General features: G+C 40.6%; 1 protein-coding gene across 1 annotated transcript in view; it reads right to left on the bottom strand.

The window, feature by feature from the left end:
• trip4 (thyroid hormone receptor interactor 4) overlaps positions 1–22,269 on the bottom strand; it is a 39,192-nt gene continuing 16,923 nt past the window's right edge. Inside the window, exons 12-13 of the mRNA XM_062471775.1 lie at positions 20,067–20,169; positions 1–366 (exon numbers count right to left, since the gene is read on the bottom strand). Of these exons, the coding sequence (XP_062327759.1) occupies positions 302–366; positions 20,067–20,169 (168 nt within the window). The 3' untranslated portion in view covers positions 1–301. The remainder of the gene's footprint in view (positions 367–20,066; positions 20,170–22,269) is intronic.

The following is a 22,269-nucleotide window of genomic DNA, read 5'->3' as shown; positions in this document are numbered from 1 at the left end:
ATATTTTATTTTTATTAATGAAGAAAATACAGCTGCTCAAGGCAATGTAATTTGGCTAAATATTTGCTTTATTTTCTGATATGGTTCCACTGTCACTTTCTTAAACTGTAAAACCCCTGATTAGATGTAGCTGGCTTTGAAGCAGTTATACATGCTAGTCCATCCTGATAAAAACACAGGGGACAGACAGATGATTTGGAGTCTGTAGTTCTCTTTCTGTCAACCTCCGTCTCGTCTCCAGCTGTGGCTGCCTACGCAATCTCACGCCATCTCACTCTTCTCCTCCTCTGTCTCTCCGAATTCACACTGCTGCCGATGGAACCAGCCCCTTTTTGGCACCCTGGTGGTGTTGGCTCTCCAGCTTCCCTGTGTGTTTGAGAGGGGGTAAAATAAGGGGAGATGGGAAGGGAGGAGGGAAGAGAGAGGAGGAAGGGATGAATCAAAGTACCATCAAAGGGACAGTGTGACCTTTCTGAGGGCTCAAGGCCCACTGATTAGAGGCAGCCTCGGCAGATAGGCGAGACAGAGGGGGGGTTGGCTAGAGAAAAGGCCAGAGAGGTTGTTTATCCTACTGCTAACAGAGATTAACCCCTTGTCTTTAGCTGTAGGAACGTTAAACCATGTCTTTCAGCCAGGCAGATGTAGCTTCTCAATTATGATGCTAAGAAAATTCATAGACACTCGTCTATGATATTGACATGAAGCTGTAGCAGTAGTACTAATGAGCTTTGTTTTGGAAAGTTCCAGTAAATTGTAGGAATAATTTAACAGCCTGGGAAAGAGGAGATAAGAGGTGACAGTCCACTCATTCAAACTGTACATGAGTGGAATACAAACTTTTTATTTAATTATAAATTACAGTTTGGACAGTATATAGTCATATTCCATCTCCTGAATTGAGTTTATTGACTTGTGTTATCTGCTGTATTGACATATTACATTCAATGGACTATAGTGTTGTTCCTATAGCTTTGAATAACTTTGTAATTGGCATTTTTATCAGCAAAATGTATGGAAAAACATGTTCTACTAAGTGATTCATACACAAGGAGTTATAGCTGAAAGATAAATATAAACTTTTGCTTGGTCTTTAGCTTAGACAAAACAACTTGGGAAGCTGTTCTAGTGCCTTGCTCCACTGCAGGAAACCTGAGGACTTTTTTGTAGCTGTTTATCTTACAGGAGCAGCTTTACTTTCGTGGCCTTTCAGCCACCTTACGTAACACTTAACAAATTGCTTAGCAAGCCATCTTTTTGGGAGTAGTGCCAAGATCTGTAGTACACAGTTTAAACACCATGTCTTACTTAGAAATGTGTTCTACATATGAAAAGAGAAATATGTAAAACAAGATAGACTACAATAGGATCATTTATTTCAATGCTTTGTGTTTTCTTTTATTATCATAACGATAACAAATATAGAAGGAAGTTTGAGGTAAGCAAGCCAGATATGAGATTACATTGTTTAATTGAGATTGATAGCGCTTATTGGCTCTCATCTTTCTGTATCCTTTTTTTATTGAACCCAACAAAAACAATAGCTGAAGAACAACATAAATAGATTAAAATGAATTATTCACCCATTCCATAGTTGCTAACCTTTAAATTGGCAAGACTGTCCTTTAGCACAGTGGTTCTCAACCCTGGTCCTCAAGTACCCCCTGTCCTGAATGTTTTAGATGTTTCCCTGCTCCAACACACCTGATTTAAATGAATGGGTCATTATCTAGTTATGCAGAAGCCTACTAACGACCATTCATTTGAATCAGGTGTGTTGGAACAGGGAAATATCTAAAACATGCAGGACAGGCGGTACTTGAGGACCAGGATTGAGAACCACTGCTTTAGCACATGCTAACTCACATGTTGCCCTTGCCATGATTTCAGTTGCTTGCTGTGCTAACTTTTAGTTTGTCACATTTAAGCATAACCCACAAATGCAGAGAAAATGGAAACGCTGGTTGACCTGGGTAAGCAACATGGGTCAAGAGGGAGCGTAAACCCATACTGTAGGGCACTGGGTTAATATCAATCAGTTTGTGTCTTCCCACAAACTGCAATTCCTGATTTTGGTGATCTGTAAATTGCCCTTTTTGACATACAGACTTTGGTAGGAACTGGAAAAGGAAGGAATTACAGGTGTTGCATGTTCGTTTTGAAATGGCCAGACAAGTGGTCTGACCCACTTCAAAATAGCAGGTACGACCCTTGTTCTCGGTGTGAAAGGGGCATTAGATTACCTGTGTGGAACCAGCTGTGAATAATTGAACACAAAAATCTTGAACTTTAATTCCAAACTTTAGCTCTGACAATAGGTATTTTCCACTGGGTGAGTTAGGAAAAACATGATGTAAGTGTATCAAGCAGTGTTCGTGGTTGTCACTTCTGTTTGCTATCCATCTCATCGCATTAAGACTAAACTCTGAACCTGGGTAGTGGCAGTGTAAACAAGGTGTTAGAAAGGAACACTGTTTGTTCATCCTTGAAAATACTGTCTAAAATACTGTCAGCATTTTCGGAAAGTGTTGTCTGTTATGCCTGGAGCAAAACTTACACAGCAAAGGGAATGCATCTTGCTGTATTCAGAAAAGGAGTGTGATTTATCCTGGTGAAAATGTAGGGGATCTAAAACATGTTTACTGGTTATAAGATGGACATCAAAATGGCTTACTTCTTTTATGTGTGATTGCCGAATATAGTACAAAAACATTCAACAATTTCAAAGTGCATTTAGTGTTTATATTCTTTAATAGATAAACATCCATATTTTGGAGACCTTACTGCCAATTACAATCTGCATTCAAAAACTCTTTTGAACGAAGATTAAATAAACCAATCAATCAAGTGATATAAAATCCTAAAATAGATTAGGCCTATCATGCCTTTCACCTCAATTACTTTTACATCAAACTCTGTTTATTTCTCAAAAATGTTGAAATGCATTAAATACAGATGATAGTACACCTCTCAAATGCTGGATTAAGAGATGTGTTTTACCAGCGGGGATGATTGTTTCAAGGACGTGATAATGCCTGTTCAGACTGGTACAGTTAATAGTTCTGGATGTACTGAGCCATAGTCTTTTTGAGGAGGAGCCAAAAGATGGAGAGAGAGAAAGAAACAGTAAAGAGTGTGTGTGAGCATATTTGTGATACAGTGTGTGTGTGTGTGTGAGTGAATCATAAGGACATCAAACAGATGCTAAGAGGGACCGGTATAGAGAGCACAGAGCAAAAAGAGACTGAGAAAGAGGGAGGCAGAAATACATACAGAATTAAAGAGCAATGGGAGGAAAGGGAGAGATAGAAAGCCTGGCTCATCGATCGGTTGAGATAATTTCCCATTGATTGCTACTCTGTTTGGGGCCTGCTGTAGAGAGGTTTATTGCCCTCACAGTGCAGCTGGGGAGGGGGCCGTATAATAGGTGCAGGGTGTTCACAGAGGGTTAGCTCTCAATCATCAAGACAGTAAAATACACTCCCCAGAGCATGTGCACACACACAGACGCACTGCCTGCCGGGCAGCACATTGACATGTAGCTATACTTCACTACTCTGACTGTGGAAGTTTATTAGACTCTTTATTCAAATAGCAATGCATTTTTCAAATGGCAATTCAATTGATATTCAATTCAACTGCAAAGGCAGGGAGCGTTGCAACAAGTTCTTCCGTCGCCATAATGCTGTTAGCAACGAAGAAACGAAGATGCTACTCTGCCTCTGATTGGTTGGTACTCATTACCTTCGTTGGCTAGGTTAAGTTTCGGCAGCATTTCTTTTTATGACTGGGTTTTCAGTGCCAATCAGCCAATCAGAAGCAGAGTAGGGATGGGTCTTCTCCTGAATACGGGTGGGAACCCGCCTTGATGGGAGGACTGACAGACTGCATTTCCATTGTAATTTTGCACCAAAAAGAGTGTGATGACAAGTAAATGTTAATGCAATAGACTGGGGGTGCTGTTTCGCTGCCACATTGAATTGTCATTTGAATAAAGAGTAAAAAAAAACCTTGTCAATATGATATGCAATAAGCTTTCATTCCAATTTTTTTTAACTGAATAGAGGATTGCATTGTCATTTGCACATTGAATTGCAATTTGACAACTTCTTTCCATTTGAATTGCGGATTGCATTGCCACTTTGCACATTGAATTGCCATTTGAAAAATGCATTTTCATTTGAATAAAGAGAATGTTCGTGAATAACTTCCATAGGGAGTCAGGTGGCTGAGCGGTGAGGGAAGCGGGCTAGTAATCTGAAGGTTGCCAGTTTGATTCCCCGGCCGTACCAAAAAAATTACGTTGTGTCCTTGGGCAAGGCACTTCACCCTACTTGCCTCGGGGAGAATGTCCCTGTACTTACTGTAAGTCGCTCTGGATAAGAGCGTCTGCTAAATGACTAAATGTAAATGTAAATACTCTGAAAGCATAAACTTTTTTTTAAACATTTTTCAGTGCAAATATAGAGCGAATATAGATGCATGTACAGTATTTACATGCATCTATATTAAAAAAGAAAGCTATTGATCCTCTTTCAGCATACTGAAGTACATTAGCCTTGACCCTGCAATAATCACAATATGGGGCTATTATGTCTGCAAGGAATGCATTTTACCTTGTGAGGAATCAGAAAATCTATCATGAGAATGATCCATATTCACTGGGGTGGATTTAATATAACTTTAAATAGCTATAGATAATGACACACTTTGATCTGAAGTCAATATGAACTGTGAGAAATGACTATGGGTAAAACAAAGTGACCATGTAAGCCATAAAATGACAAAGCGCACATATCAACGATAACACCATCAAAATTTAGAGTCAGTGCAACTCAATTTAACCCCTTTACAAAAATAGGACAACGAGTCCATCTCTTTAATCTAGAACCAATCTTGAGCCAATAGTACACAGAAAGTGAACTATCCTACATACCAAACATACCCCAGGGAGCTCAGCTGCAGCAAAGTCGAGGTGAACAAATCTTTCCATGGCGAGGGAAGGGGAGTTTGGGTGGGGGGAGCTTGGATTCCCACCCTGCTGTTAGTCACATCTAATTAACATTCCCTTCCTGCAACATGCACTCTGGCTGGTGAATTTATAGAGAGGACGGTGCCATGTGTGAGACTTGAGTAGGCTTGTTGTTTACTGAATAACATCCATCCTACCCATCTATTTGATGTATGTTGATATCCATGTTTTAAATGCAGTATTTGAGGTTAGTCTGAATAGATTGAAACATGACACAGACTCTTCACAAAAACATAGTTGGAATGCCCAAATGGCATGACACCAGGTTGTTAACATAGGCTTTGTATGTCCCTGTTTAAATATGATGATACAAAATAATGAGGATGTGAATCTGTTAGCTTGCCAGAATTTCTCAGAATCCTTCTTTATCTTTCCACAACTCAAAATGAACATCTATGACCCTTTCTCCTTCTCACCCAGATCCAGTGTCCAAGACTACCTGATAATTCTCAGCTTCTATTTTACCAACCTGCTGTCTTCAGCAACAGGAGTGAAAAATCTCCCAGTAAAAAGGGTCGCCCGAGTTAATGTTCCCCAACAGAGAGAGCAGATTCCTCCTGCGGCCATGAGTAATTCCTGGAAGGGGGCTGGCGCCTTGCTGGTTATCAATCACCTCAGGCTTTCACTGTGAGAGAGACTTGAGCGCTTAGTTGCAGTGTGTTCTGATACAGTGCGCTGTGATGTAAGGAGATGGCATGTGTCCTTGATCAACCGATTCCTGTATTTAAACCTGGGCCCACCCAGAAATGGGATTCTCATTGAGAGTTTTGTTGAATAACAGCATGTGCAGCATTAAGAACATGGAAATCTTTTAATTATGTTTAATGATGAAGACTATAGTGACTGGAATCGCGTCTGGTGTTGTTTGTTTTGAAGGCATGCTCCTTGTCTCATATGTGATTATGTATAATGTTTCAAGTGATTTCATGGTGGTTGCTCATGGTGTGTCATCCTGTTCTTGAGCACAGACTGCAGACTGCACAAATAAGCTTTCCTGTTTTAAACTGGATCCTCGTGTCATTCCTGCCTGAATGCCTTTGGCAATTCAGCAACATTTAGAGGTTTTATTATTTTCGCATGAATCACATCCTATCGTTAGCTCACAAATTGTTCATGCTAATATCCTAAAGTAGGGACACTCAAACCCTTCTAAACACTTGCATGATTAGCAATGCAGTTTTCGCAGCTCACAAGTGGTCTCTCATTATGAATAGTCTTCAAATAAAGCAATGCAGACTTCTTAAGATTGTAACATAATGATCTTACTGACGATTCAAAAAATATGACCATACTGCTTATGTGACACATCTATCTTCGCATGTTCATGATATGTTCGTATAAGAATGGGAATATTGATGAAAGAAAGGGTTGTCATATGAATGGGGTTAGTGGTTTTGAAAAGGGTCTCTGAACCCCTTTTATATATTTCTCAGGATTCCCACGCAGTGAACGCATTATATGAATTAATGTGACGTTCGAGGAAACGTCTCATCAAGCTACATGCAATTGCGCTGGGTGGTTTCAAAGCGTTCCTTAATTCCTCGGCAGCCTCAATGTCAAAGGGACAGAATATCATAAAGTGTAGCCTACTTCTAACAGCCTCTGTGGGACTCTGAAAAGGTGAATCTTGCCCGTTATTAGGAAAGGCACCATAAAAGACGCCTACCCACATCTAATTAGAATGCAAATGTACCGTGGGCTTGCGATGGATCACTGGGGATAGACATTGGCATTTAGATTAGGCAGAGACTAGATTACTGATGACACCGTGTGCTGGTGAGATAGCCTCTTGGAGAGGCTTGGTGACTGACTAATTGCATTTCACCAGTGGCAGTAAGGGCTATCAGTGTTGCATCATGGTTAATTCGCGAGAGGCGGAGTGGGGAGAAGTGCTTTGTGTACAACACCCACACAATCCTAATACTATACTGCCATTGGAGAACGGTGCGTGCGGTGTGTATAGTGCACACAGACATCTACATATGTGAGACTCAGTAGCCTGTGCTTCATGGTCTCGGTGGATTCTTTCCCCTTATTTCTTTGTCGAGGGCATATGACATGAGCAGAGCAGCCAAGACCAAACAGAAAGCCTGGGAGAGTGGTGAGAGAAGAATCAGAGCAGGGTGGAGGTAGGGGGTATAAATTGAAGCTGTTTCAGTGCTCTGCATTCTGGGGGGAAGCTGAATTTGCATATCTGTGCAGCAGTGCAGAGGTAGAAATGTGTCAGTGCTGACAGCTAGCTGAATATCTTAAACCTCTGCTGACACCCCTACAGGCATACTCTTCAGTTGCGTCTACACACATGCACACACACGGACAGTGGTAAGTATATCGACATGCAAAATTACAGTATATGTGTGCACAACATGCATTACGCACACACAGGCTTAAGGCCAAGAGATAGGAAGCTTTATACATGCTTTCTTTCTATGAGACTGTCAGTGGCATTTTTTTTGCTCAGGTCAACAGCACATACAATCCTGCTCTCGTATAGTGTGTTAGGGTTAGTGTCTGTGTCTGCCCAGGGTGTATGTATACACCCATGGTGTCTGTGTTTGTTTGTGTGTGTGTTTGTTTGTCCATCCATTGTGTCCATGAGTGGGTGTCAGATACTTGCACACAAATTTAAACAAGATTCATCTGTCTTTTAGTCAGGATTCAGCTGACAGTTTTTGACACTCAAACCCCAGGACATTAAATAGATTATACAAATCTCCTCTGTGGTGGCCTACAGTTTTGAAACTCAATAAAGAAATCCAAAATGCTATGTTTTAGTACCACCATTGAAGTTTTCATGGCATATACTCACCACCTTTATAAAATTGAGACAAAAGCGATTTTTGCAAAGTAGTTTAACAGTAATATTTTTTTCTTTTGCAATGGGGTTTTTTATGGCAGCACCACTGATATTTTGAGGGCACCGCTGCGAAACATAAAATTTAATCTGAAGAGATTGATTTCTGAAATGTTATATACTCCTCAAGATACAGTAAATTCTGTTTTTAAAGAGGCCACTTTTGGTATTTATGAATGCAGCATGCCGAACAGTGCCAAATATGAAGATCCATTGGCCCAGACTAAGTAGCCCATTTAGCCCAAGGGTATGTTAGCTCAAGGTTAGGTTTCAGTCTCTAAAGGCAATTGACGTGTCCCTGTCTCTATGAGGGAGTGCTGATGGGGCTGTCAATCTCCATCCTGCCCACTGATTGGTGAGAAAGGGCAGAGGGGGAGCGAGTGTGTGTGTGTGATCGTGTAGTGAAGTGAAGTGGAAAGGAGAATAGGAAGTGGTTAACACAATGGGCAAGGCTGTTTGGCATGCTAGAGGCATGATGACATTGATCCGGCAGGCCCCTTTGCCATCCGTCTCCCAGACAGAGGTAACCGGATTGTTAATAAAAATGGAAATTGAGCCATGCTGCTCTCACACAGTCCTACACGAGAAGTAGGCGTGAATGCATAGATGCACAGACAACAGACATACACTACTGTCTTACCTTCCAACTATTATTGTGTTCCTCAGACAAAGTAGCGCATGAAGCAAATAAAAGGGTAAAAAAAACTGATGGATGGGAAGGGGGGGGCGTTGAGGGATAAAAAGACAGAGATAAAGAAGAGGGATGACTTCTTAAATCCTCTTCCGGATTAGCAGTTTTCTGTCATGTGTCCAAATGAAACACTTAAGAGGGTTAACAATTCAATCCGCCTTTTGTGGTGGCAGTGGTGGTGAGTGATAATTAAGAAAAATATGCCACAACACGCAATTGGCTCTCTCATAATAATTCATCGTTAACATACCACTGTTTCACGTCAAATGCTTATTAAAGGACAACGCTTATGACAGTACTGAGACTATGAGCGAAGGAACTGATTGCAGCTTAGACATTACATTTGTTGACACATTCTTGACAACCTTTGTAGCACACTGTGTATAATAAGGGAGATTGAAAAAAGGACAACAGAGAAATGGAAATAGAGGTCTTTCATGGAATGGAGTCTAGATTTACAGACATAAACTAGAATCTCTACCTCCATCACGAAAAGCCGCCCACTCTTCTCCTCCATATCCCGTTCCGCTTCTTATTCCACTAATTTCACACATTTAAAGAGCAGTTCCTGTGTAACAATAACATTGTTGTCACAGGTATTTTTGTGTAGTCTGTAATGAATGTACACCGAAGGCCAATTATTACCTGCAGTAGAAAGGGAACAAATAATTAATATCTTAATATCGTCGTCAGAGAAACAAGCAAGAGGCCAAGGTTGGTTGTCTCATTCCTGAATCCATCATCTCTAAAAACCGGTGCGATACTTAATCAATCAAGCCCAACCTCTGGCTCCTTGCAGCTCTTAGCCACAAAGCAGACATAGTCGTGCACCATCGGCCGACATTGATTTCTCCGTAGATGGGGGTTTGTATCTAGACGGGGTGTATCTAATGGTCCGCATTTTCTAAGAGGACTACATGCTTTTATGGAGAACTGTGCTGTTGGCGATCGACAAAGCCAAAGATGGATTAGTTATGATGGCCCAGTGTGTGACCTCCGAATGACGAGGCAATAATTGTTCTGAGAGCTAGTTTGGCAGCACTTCAGTTCTGGCCGGCACATGCAGGGCAGATAAGATCATTGGTGCAGGGTGTTCCCATCGTCTCTTCGTGAAAGCTGGGCTTGGCATCAGGTCAGCTTGTTGAATCTACAATGGAAACCCATTATCTATTGCTAAAGTGGAGTTTTTGTGGGATCCAAATTCAACAGATATCCTCATTGAAATGCTTAGATGCCTGGATGATAAACTGTCTATTAAAACCCATGTTAATTAAATAAAGAAATTGAAAGTAAAACACAGATTGTTCTACTGAAATAAATACAATACAATGCAGAATATAAAGGGTTCAGGCAACATTTTACAGTGACAATTTATTTGCACTCAACAGCATCCACTTTAAAACCGCCTGATGCAGTCCACCACAAAGTCCTTAAATTACTTACTGGAGAGCTTTAGGACAGTTTCAAAAGTTTGGGTGGCCATCTCTTCAAGGGAGCAACCTTGCATCATATTTATTAACGTTTTTAGAGACAAGCTAGCTTCTTTAAAAAAAAAATTTTACTTGTAAAAGCAGGGACATGCACAGGAATTTTGAAGGGCAGTTACTCTGGCCTGAAAAAAGCCCCCCCATATTTTTTCCCTCGGAGGGGCACTTTGACTCGAGGAGGGCAAACGGGCAGTTGCCCGGGCAGCCTTAGCCCCCCCCCCCCCTGTGCATGTCCCTGTGTAAAAGAACTATGAAACTTGTTAACAGGAGTGCTTGAAGCTGGAGACGTGAAAATAGAAATAGGTAAATATATATATTTACTGTTTTTATGACCATCTGTCTTTCCTTTGTGTCTGTTTATGATATTTTCAGGATGTGTGTATTACATTGTGTGTACTGTCTCTACATGTTGTATGCTATTGTGTTGTTTGTTCGGCAGGGTCCCATCTTATAAGTGACCTCTCAAAATATTTAACAAAATGTGGACAATGCATGGACAATGAAAGTATACAATGGTTTTATTTACTGACTCAAAATACTCATAGTGTGATGTCTGATGTGGAGATCCAAATCTCACGTTTTGGTCAGGGACAAAATATCCCTAAATTCCCTGTTTTCATCTTTCAGACTTGCTTTAAACCTAGACTTTGCAATAAAGAAGTATTACAACAGTGTGTACATTTCGCCCTTCCTTTGGTAACAGACCCCTGCAGTGAGTGCAAGGGTTATATTTCCTACTATGTGGCAGGGAGGTTCATTTAAGACAGCAAAGCCGTTCACTCAGGGCCCTCTGGCTCTCTCCACATGCAAAGTGGGTCAACCCTGCTCCTGGAAAGCTTAACGAGCAGGCAGCATGCTCAATAATTATCCAGAAGAGAATCTGCATGTAGAGTGGGAGGGGGAGGAGGGTAAGGGGGAGGTGGGCAGTAGGGAGAGGGAATGAGTGGGTGTTTAGTAGGGAATACAGTGGGTTGAAATGGTTCTTATAAAGGACATACTTTGTTTTACTTGACAAAATTGAAGAGGTAGACAATAACAACTTGAGAATAAACAGGACTAATCCACCACATTGGTAAACTATGTGAACCCTTTGAAAGAGTGAAACAATTAGTAAACTATTAGTGACAGTAAGTGATGACAGTGTGGCCTTTGTGTGTATCTCATTGGACTTGACTTGTTTACGCCCAAGGCAATTTCCTTCCCCACTATAAGTAATCAGACTGCTTCCAGGATGCTGTTGTAACAACACTGTAAAGTGAGGATCAGCTGTGTGACACATGTTTGTGCTTATCCCCCTGAAGCTCAGGTGCTCTCAGGAGAAGTGCAAAATGGCATAAACAGGGCAATGTGGAAAAAGTGGCTTCGGTCAGATGGTTCAGGAAGTGATGTAGGGTATAGCTCAAGTGGGATACCCTAAGAGAATCACTGTCAATCATGTGTCAAAATGGCTTCGGGTGTCTCACTACATCACAAGCACTCACAAACCAAAGTTGTGGTAAAACCTAATATAATAGATTGCATTTCAAAGAGGTAGGCAGATGCACTATTTAAAATAACAATAACCTACATGATTGTGGCATGTTACATTGCACCTACAGTATCTATGCGCCTAGTTGTTGTTGTTTTTTGCTAGATGTAACAAAACATGAGGGTAGCATATGTTTTAGTTAATATTCCAAGTTTATATCAGCAGTTTTTACTGTCAGTTTTATATTGGTTAGATTTTATTTTTGAGAATCAAGGCTTAGTATTTTTTTCCCTACAGATAATATATAGTGTACCTTCACAGGAAGCACACATTTAAAAAAATCTATATTGAATATCTTAATATTAAAAGGGGACTGAAGGAAGTGCACATTAATTAACTAAACTAAAAACAACATAAAAACTGCACTAGGGATTAAACAAGCTTTTAGCATATTTAAACATAAAAGATTACTGTTATATATCCCTTTATATGAAGGGAAAGAGGGTCAGAATGTAATTTTAATGTGAATGCCATAGCAAATACATTCATAAGGCAATTTAAAATAAGGGATTAATAAAATCCCCATACCCTGTTAACTAAATTAATATTTTATAAGAGTAATTTTATATATGTTTTCAACTGAGAAACATTTTGACGTAATGATTGATTTCCAGTGGTACCATGGTCTGTGTTTTGGTGTTCACGCTTTTTAGTTAGACAGGTGGATTGAAATCACATGCCTTCAAAGAGAGTTTACACAGAGCACATCCTACTTATCCTTTCAAATAATTTTTAAAACTAGCCTTTCCTTTACCAAAACATTCCTATCCATTCACTTTATTCCACATTACTTTCCATATACACAAACTTGATTCTTGCTTTCTAGCATGGGAACAAAGCTCACTGCTGTAAAGTCAGCCAAGAGCAGTTATGTCTATGTATTCACTGCACACAGTCTGTGTCTTGTCGTTTGTTTCAAATACTTCACTTCAAGCAGTAAAAGTCTTATATGTAGGAGTCACATCTGACAGGTTTGTGTGTTGTTTATTGTGTCGGTGCATTTTGAGAACCCTCCATGCACACTGAACCATTCTAAAAAGCCGGCGGGTATCAAACATGGAATTCCTGTTCAAATGAATTTGCTTATTACTCCTCAGTTCATTGACAGACAGCACAAGTAATATTTGAAGGTTTAACCACTAACACTTACATATGTAGTTGGCTAAGCAAATAGGTCTACACTTCAGGTCTACAATCAAGACATTCTATAGAAACCAGAAGATAGATAAAGCCATGGCTTAATACCCTTGCAACTAAACTGTGTAGAGGGATAGAGCTCCTGAGACCTAAAGTGGAACGTGAAAACAAAGTAATCACGGTGAGGTTCGAAAAATAGAAAAATAATGATGTTTAAAACCCATCGCACATAAGGAGTCTAAAACATAGCATTAACCAATTCCAATACTGTCAGCTCTGGGAAGAAGGAAGTATGAGGTCAGTTTCCCCTCCCTCCTGAGGTAGAATGAGGTTAGGGTCGCCATCAAGAGAGATAGTGTTAAGTGGTGCTTGGAGGGCATTTCTAAGTGTCTCTCTTCCAAGGATGTGGCAGTTACTGCTTTTTAGTCCAACATGGACATAGGGGGTGGGGGAGGGGGAGGCCAGACGAAGGATTATCCTGCTCAAGCCTCTGATCCAGGGCTAAGGTAGTTAGCTCAGGCGCTCGAAGAATAAATATGCTCCATGGAACAATATGGAATAACATACTCCCGGACTCAGGAAGATCTCTAGAGTCTTAACATCCAGGTCAGGAAGAAGTTGATGGTTGGATGTCAGTCTCAAAAAATGCGCTGAGTCACAGTCACATATAACAAAATAAAGTCCATATTTATAGGGAACAATTTCTAATTTTCAATGTCATGTCACAATAAATGAAATAAAAACTGTCAGTCCATAAATTGTTTCGGTAAAGCTGTTGTCTTCGTTGTTGTATGATACTGTTATTGTCTTGTAATGGCTTGTGATTTTATATTTGTGGAAAGTCTGCTGGTTCACCTTTAATTGTTAAGTTAGTATATCAAGTTAGCAAGTTACATTGCAATAGTCTTGCCTACCAAGCTAGCTAATTAAATTGGGTCCAGTAATTATTGACACAATAGTAGTGTTAGTGTATATGCTTTAAAAACATTGTGCATGCATCATGAGAAATCGAGTATATTAGTGCATCTACAAATGGACTTTGGACATAAACAATATGGTGCAGAGTTGCATAGGGGACTTTATAAGAGTAAATAATACTAAAGAAAAATACCCAAAAAAGACTATGACAACAAGCAAAAACACTGACATCATTAACCAACTCTTGATCACTCCAAGAAAAGCTGACAAACACAACGCTAACATTTCTAGCCATAAATCGTTTAAATCCTTAACAAAACCAAGGAACCCTTAGGAAACTTTTAATTTTTCATAAATCCACTTGAGGGGTCCTTGCTTAGGCTCTCGTGACAGTTAGAAGTTATTTTCACCTTACCACCAATCACCTGATTGGTGGTAAGCTAAGGGGAGGAAACACTAAGCAGGAACTGCCTGCAGGTGCCACCTCTTGAGAAAGAGCTACAATTACTTTGACATGTCCTTACTTCTCCACAGTGGAGAACCCTCTGGCTTCTAACATTCATTCTGATTCAGCATGGAGAAGGGGGATTACCCCCAGATAAAAAGCCTGGCGCAAAAAAATCAAATACATTCAAATTGGAGAAAATTGAGCAGGAACATTGCAATGGTTAAAATATAAATAAAAACCAACAGTCCTGAACAATTAACAGCAATATGCAAGACTGGTTTCTCTGAACGTTCCTTATATGAAACGTCTCATACAAAAGAACAGAATGTACAGCTTTCTCTAGAGCACCTCTCTTGTGTTTGAGATTGCTGTATTACCATATCCCCATCTTTTCAGATAGATTCTCCCCCTACAAACCGTTGCTTGCCTCATTAGCATTGCAAACACCACCTTGAGCGGCAACAGCAGCAGCAGCCACAAGGAAATAGGACAGAATTAACAAATTACGTAAGAAGCAAGAAGAGGGAGAGATAGACTGCAATAACAGAAATCTGGCTGGGGAAAGGGGGGAGGGGACGCATTCCTCATCTGAATAACCCGTAAATTGCCGTCCTCAGAGGATGTCCCCGTTCAAATGAGAAACAGTGTGTGTAGTGCACTGGGGGAGTCGCATGTCGGTGGAGATTAGGCAGCTAAGTGCACATTACGGTTGGGTAATGTACTCAGTGAAACACTGTAATGAAAGACTATAGAGTGGGAGGGGAGGGGGGAGGGGAAAGGGGAGGTGGGAGAACACAGGGGGTCATGAAAGCCTCTGCTCATCATTGGTTGAACTCAGGGTCAGGCCCCTCCGGCTCCAAGGTGTTTGTGTTTAGCTTTCAGAGCAAGGGCCAAGGTTTCAGGCTAATGGCTAATAGTAATACAGGCTAGGTTTACAAATACGGCCGTCCCTCCACTTCCAGTGACCTTGTTCAAAGAAATGCAAATTTTCAATTACCCTTGAGATGAACATTTATAAAAAATACTGGGTTTTATCATAATGACAGCCTTGCCCTCATATTCTCAAATGCTATTTTGCTCTGTAATGGTAAATGCTTATTTCTGAACAGAGCCAGAAACGTACGACACCTTAAAGACACTAAGACAACTATGCTTACCCAAAAATACAGGATAAAAATCAAGTCACGCATTCTGGAAATGACAGCAAATGACATACATTTTTGCAGATGCACATGAATGTAATTGCCTTTGACACATTACAAGACAGGGGTCCTTCTGAGCCAGTCAGGGGATTATATGGTGTTATAACCGGTCTGGCTGCTGCCGTGTCAACCCAGTGCATTCAGAACATGGATAGGTGCTCAGTGGGGGTAGGGAGAGTAAGTGTGTGAGATCTTCACTTGTATGCTCTAGTACCATGGCTGCTACTCTGCTCTCTGGGTCTAACACAAGGGGCCCTGTTGTTGTCTAATGCAATATTCATGGCGGGGCATGAGGCGAGCAGTTGAACACGGCCGAGTACTGAAGAGACCTTCCAACCCGCTATCAGGGAGCAGCTGCTGCTTGGGCTGCTCCTCTCTCCAAATGTGTACTCTCATCTCGCCATGGAATAGTCTTTCTCTCCCTCCACTTCCCTCCCTCATCCCAGCCTCTCACTCAGATATACATTTTTAATCACAGCTTAAATGGCTGTCTTGGCAGAGGCTGGGGCCAACAAGTCAAGGGCTCTTGCCTCTAATAACAAAGTAGGAAATACATTTTCAAAGCTAAACATAAATGGGATGGACAAAGCAAAAACAGGGGGAAATATCACTATCAGCTCACCATTGCTATACGACTTAATTGGAATTGCAACTATGTTATCTTGGACTTTTCATTCCCTCAGTTGGAGAAAATTAGGATTGAATTAAGATAAAGAACTGAATTTTGCACAGTGGGTTTTTTTCAGACCAAAGCTGTTGGCCATTGCCAATACAAGCAGGAACCTGTATAGGGGTGCAATATGGTGGAGAAACATATCAGCAAAAGGGCATGGTCAAGGTGCCAAACATCATTGTCATGTGTCTATCTCTGGGTATGCTTGAAATGTGTTTTATGTGATGAAAAAGGTAACATAGGTGTTCTGCCATCAACCATTGCAAGGATACAAAAAGAAAGTACAGTAAAATGAGGTGCCAAATAATGGGTTTACTGACTACAGTATGTCCTGTAACTCCACCAGGGTTTGGGTTCAACCACATGGCAAAGAGCGGGGGTGGACTGGGTATGGTGTCAGTGAGGTGGCAGCAGTCAGATTATCTCTGAATTATTTATTTTCCCTACTCAGGTGGTCTGACCCGCTCTTGTAATGAGGACTGGAGTCACGGTCTGTTTGGAGTCACAGGGAAATGTCGACCACGTTCCAGGATCACTGCTCAGCCACACAGGGCCCTACACAAGCGCTGTTTACTTTGACTTCACTTGGTCTGTAAAAGTTCGCCATGTTGACATGGCTGTGAAGTCTGCCTGAGTCTAATAGCTATTGCATCTGTGTCTCCACGTAAAAGGAAGAGGGAAAATGCAGCAGGCTAATATTTCACATTGTAGGGCCATGGACAAGGTCATAAGCAACACGTACCAATCTTTGTTAGATTACTTGAGCTTGAATGCACAATGTTTTAGAAGCAATACTATAATTATTTAGAGCCCCAAAGCAAATGTAACATTTGAGAATAATCATGATTAACTTTAGAAAACGTATTGAAATCAATTATTGAAATCTATAGCCCTAAAGTATATCCCAGCCCAGTCAGTAACCGTGACCAATTGAAAACGACCATAATAACATCCTCATCCCTTGTGCTGCTCAGTATAGGCAAATAAACCTGCTATTGATCCTCAATTCCTAACCTGACAAATTAACAAAAACAAGGCAGTGGCCTAAGTGCAATCAATGTTAGCTTGGGCCAGTACTGCCTCACACCCGGATAATCTCTCGCTAATCAAGGTCATTGATCACTATCAACCACATCTGTCTACATTTGCCTGCACAGCTCTGACCAAGGATCGATCTACTGCAAAGGGCTTAGCAGAGAGGAAGATAAGGAGAGAGAAAGGAAGATGGGAAGAGAGGAAAGGACAGTGAAGTGAGGGATTGAGAGAAGAGAATAGACAGTAGGAGTGGGAAGGAATCAAGAATTTGTCATCACAAATGACTGATTAGAAGATGGGAGAGATAACAGAAGAAAATTGGACTATCACAGATCACATGTAACAGAGATGAAGAAGAGATAAATATCAGGATTTCTTGTATAAAATCCCTTGTCCTTCGAGGAGTCAACCGCAATCCCGTATTCCTATTGCTGGTCCCCACCCCCTCTCTATCTACTAGCTTAGCTGACTGGCTGGTCGAGTCTCTCTGGCAGCCAAGCTCCACTCTACTCTCCCTATTAACCGCATGACAGCTCAGTAATAAACACAGCCTGTCACCTTTCAGGCCTGCCTCGCATTTACTGGAGAACACATAAAACCCTCCACCTTCCTCTCTCTCTCTTGCGCTTCCTTCTTTCCCTTCATCAGCTAGGCTCATTGGAGCTGAAACCAGATTTTGGCCCAGCCGCCTCCAAGGCAGCAAATTCTCCTCAGCACCCAGATAGCCCTGGAAAAGGCATGAATATTAAATGGAATCCATGAATAAATAACTAAAAAAGGACTTCCTCCTTTTCTAAAACCCTCTCTGTGTCCCCAGAAGACAAGCATGGAAAAAATGACAGAAGGAGATAGGGGACAGGGGAAGAAGAAAGGAGAAAAAAATCATGACCACCTCAGGAGAAAAGCTGGACGCTGGCTCGCTAATTGGCTTTCTCTGTTTTCAATCCCATGGTGCCTTATTTTCACACGTGAAACAAAAGGGTAGCCACGAGGTAATAGTACAACTGATGGTTACTACAACAAATTCTCCTCACAACTTCATTGGAAATACCCGGCATTTCTGTATGCAAGCCAGCACCTAAGGGATCAAATCCATAAATATTGCAGTGCTTGTTAATGTAAGCAAACAATGCAAATTACATTATGATTAGAGTGAGAAAAGCACAGAATGTATGGGATCCAACAATACAAACGGAGTAAACAAGTAAACATTTCTTGTGATGTACTCACAACTCCCAAGACATGTAGCTTTTAAGAACTGACAAGTAAATATAGGCCTATGGTAGATTAACATGCTTCAAAATGAATTCTCACAGTATTCCCACAGGCTTTGTCCATAAAAAAGCACACTACATGTTAATACCGATATGTTTCTAGATGAAGCAACTAACACGCAAGTATCAATCTAAAATGTCAGTCAATCCATTGAAGATGAACTTGATTAGATGAACTTTGATGGAATTTTATCAACATAAATATTTTCATTAGTTTCATAAATATAAGTATGGGCCAAATGAATGAACTAAACCATTAAAATCCATGTTAAAGGAGGCCCAGCTAATACAGTGACTGTGAGTAAATGGTGTTACAGACTATTACCTGACCCAAATTAAACTGCAGATACTGGTGGGTCTCAGCTCCAGATTCTGATAAAATGACCTGGCTCTCCGGTGCTCCCTAACTGACAGATTGATTGACAGGTCATCCTTGTTTGGCCATGGGAGCAAAATTGATCCAAATCAACCAGGCTTTGTGTGTATGTGTGTGTGCGTACGTGTGGTCCATTCCTAGCCCTATCACGTATAGTAAGGGTGCTCTCTTACTCTAACAAGTCATATTCACACAGACGAGAGAAAGAAAAGGATAAAGAGATTGCAATACAGAGACACTTGCTCGAATACCCAACAGCTCTAGACATTTGGGGTGACCTTCAGCTTTAACACTGAAATGAAGCGGTGAGTGGTTGAGAGTGGAATGCAGTCCGTGTAACTGGATAAATGAAGGAAAATGCAGCACCTCGTATGAGCCTTCCTAACAAAAGCACACTCTCGCATTTCCCCGTATTGGCATACACAACAAGATACAAAAGTGGTCAAATCAGTATGAAATTGAGTAACTAGACTAGTCAGCTAACAGGCACTAAACCTTCAGCTAGCATGAGTTGGCTGGTTCAGCCAAATTCCTTCATTACCCTCCTGCTATGAAAAGGTAAATCGTGAAAACATTTCTAAAAAGTATTGGATTTTTTTGTTTGTTGACATATGCAGAAGATGTACATATTCATGGAAACTTTCTAAAAAAAGACAAATACACATTTTACCTCAAGATTTCGCTGTTACAGAAAGCATGCTTTTTAATTATTAATATACGATCAGAACTGACCACAAAAGGCATAGAATAAAGATAAGTATCCCCTCAAGGCATGTTATTTTCAGATGTATGTACTGTGGCTCAGTAGATTCAAGCAGGACATAAGGACATTTACCCTTTGGAAGTGTGCCACGATTTCAAACCTTGGCATTCATCTCAAGAAAAACATTATTTATTTGAGCAAAAGGGCATATCAAGCCTTTTTATGATAAATCTTCCAAAAATCTACAGTTGAACTTTAAAGGACCTTAAAAAGGAGCATGCACTGCCTCTTGCTTCTTGAGAGATTTTGAAACATTAAGAAAATCACCTGCAGGTACATTGTTTTTCTGGCCTAGCTACCACATGGGAATGTGCTCAGCCCATTATAAATCACACAATGCACTGACAACATCGCGGAAATTGAGCCTTGCACGTCGCCTGGGTAACAGAATCCTGCCCTTACAGGCGGCTTTTTTGAAAGGCACTAGCATGCATAATAAAAATGTGTTTTTGTGTGTGTTAGAGAGAAGGCGTTTATCTACTACACAAGTGCATATTAATCAAGATCCCATACAAAACATGAGTATTTTATGCGCATGCTTTCTGTCTTGTATCTTTTCGGTATATATATTATTTGTATAGTTTCCATTAGCGTGCAATATAGAATACATCTCAACAGCTTCATTTGTGACATGGAGAAGGAAGGACTTACAGATCTTGTGCTTCCCTTTCATAGGGAACTTCACTACCAGCTCCTGAGGGTTGGTGCAGATGAAAACAAATGGAGATGCCGACTCTTCACAGGTGTTGGGAAACTACAGGGAGGAGACAGTTAAGGGATTTGAGTAGTGAGCTATCAACTCGCAGAGCTGTTTCTCAACTACACACACTTGAAAATGCAGTGCTTCCGTATACGCGAGTGAAGTGATCGTGTCACAAATATGGAAAAACCTAGAGGGAAGACAAAACATACAAATGTGCTCAAATGTGTTGGTACCTCTCCACAAAAAAACAAAGAATGCACAATTGCCACTGAAATCATTTGAAACTGACCAAAGTAAATGGCATCCACCATTGTTGATTCAATATTGAATAGAAATCAGACTTTGCTTTTGATTTTGTTTTCCAACATAATATTGTAAATAATAAAACAAATGAAAATGTCATGGACCAAAATGATGGGACCCTCAACCTAATATTTTGTTGCACAACCTTTAGTGGCAATCACTGCCATCAAACGTTTTCTGTAGCTCTCACTGAGACTTTGGCACTTGTTAACGGGTAGTTTGGCCAACTCTTCCTGAGAAAACTGCTCTTGCTCCCTCAGGTTTGATGGGTGCCTTCTCTTAACTGTGTGTTTTGGGTCATAATGATACCAAACGACACAGCGACTACTTTCAGGTAGATCGTTTCAGGAAGAATGAAGCATTATTTCAATGAGCTGTAAGGGTACCAACAAATTTGAGCATGTCTGTATTAAAATAAATGAATTTTCTGTGTACAAGAGGTGGATAACAATGTTGTCAAAAGACATGATTACCTACTTTGAGTGGTTTCTTGCACCACCTCACAATACACTAAATGCCAAATCAACAAGATCTAAAATAAGCAACTCTATTCGACCCAAACATTGCGAAGACTGCAATGTAGCCCAGAAAGATCTTCTTCTCTGTCTTATTTATCGGCTGTTCCGATGAGAGTGGTGCTGAGGGTGAGGGGTTTACTGACACGTCCATGACAAAGGAGTCATCTTTCCAAATTGTCTGGGGCTAACAGTTTTCAGCTCATCCAATTTCCTCCACCGCTATCAGATAGTGCCAATGATTGCATCTTCGCAGCCAGGAAGCATCAGCTTTTTATGACTGCATGCTTTTTTTTTTTTTTCCTTCTTACAACCTCTGTCTCAATCTCTCTCTGTCTCTGTGTCTCTCTCCCTCTCAAAGGAGCACTGCAGGTTGTGATAAACTCAAGAGCTTTAAGGTGAAAATCGACAAGCACACTGTCTCTCTGTGTGGTCCCTAACAAAGTGAGAAGGATGGTGGAGTTGTTTATCTCAGATTGCAGTCCATGTTGAGGGATTACTGTAATACCCGTTATATGATAAAAGATGTAAACACTTGTGATCCTTGTTGTTCAGGCAGGATTTAAAAAAGGATATATATATACATTTTCCTTATTTGACGCTACACATCAAATAAAGACATGTTCTAGAAATATTTTACTATTTTTGTATGTTTTGTAGAAAACAAAATGGTGATGAAAGTACTGCTGGTCTGTGAATGTAATGTCCCTTTCACACTCAATAACACAGGTAAAACATGGATGAGTCAATAGTGAGCTGACCATGCATGGCTTCTAAACCGGAAATCAGTGAGTTTCCTTCACATTGCTTCAGTGAATGAGGCATTATGGTGAAACATCCCATTTGTGACTGTAGACAACAGCTTGTGCCATGAAAAAATCGGCATGGTTATTATCAGCAGTATATTGGTAAAAAATCACAAACAAGAAGCAAGAAACAATGGTTAGTTGGGAAATTCCCAAAATGAGAGCTCTCAATTTACAATTTTTGTGACAACAAATAATTTCTTATGTGCTTTTGGACTGTGACAACACAATACATTTCCGTGTCATCGGTTAAGTTTGAATGAATCTAAACCAAGTTAAACCTTCATTACATTTTCATGGTAAATCCATACGTTCTTGGGTGTGAAAGAAAGTATAACGAATGGAGTGTAACTGTACTCAAAGTGGCCGAGTGAGCTCATGTTAAATGCAGCTCTTTCTGCCTGCTCTTTCATCCTCCATTAGCTAATTAGCATTTAAAGATGTTGAATCTAGACACTCTGCCTCCCCTCCCCCATTTAATTGTTTCTATATTGTGTTAATAGAAAGGGCATGAAACAAGGGAAGCG

This window comes from Osmerus eperlanus, chromosome 10, assembly GCF_963692335.1.
Source record: "Osmerus eperlanus chromosome 10, fOsmEpe2.1, whole genome shotgun sequence".
NCBI lineage: Eukaryota > Metazoa > Chordata > Actinopteri > Osmeriformes > Osmeridae > Osmerus > Osmerus eperlanus.
This window is presented reverse-complemented; position numbering and strand designations above follow the sequence as displayed.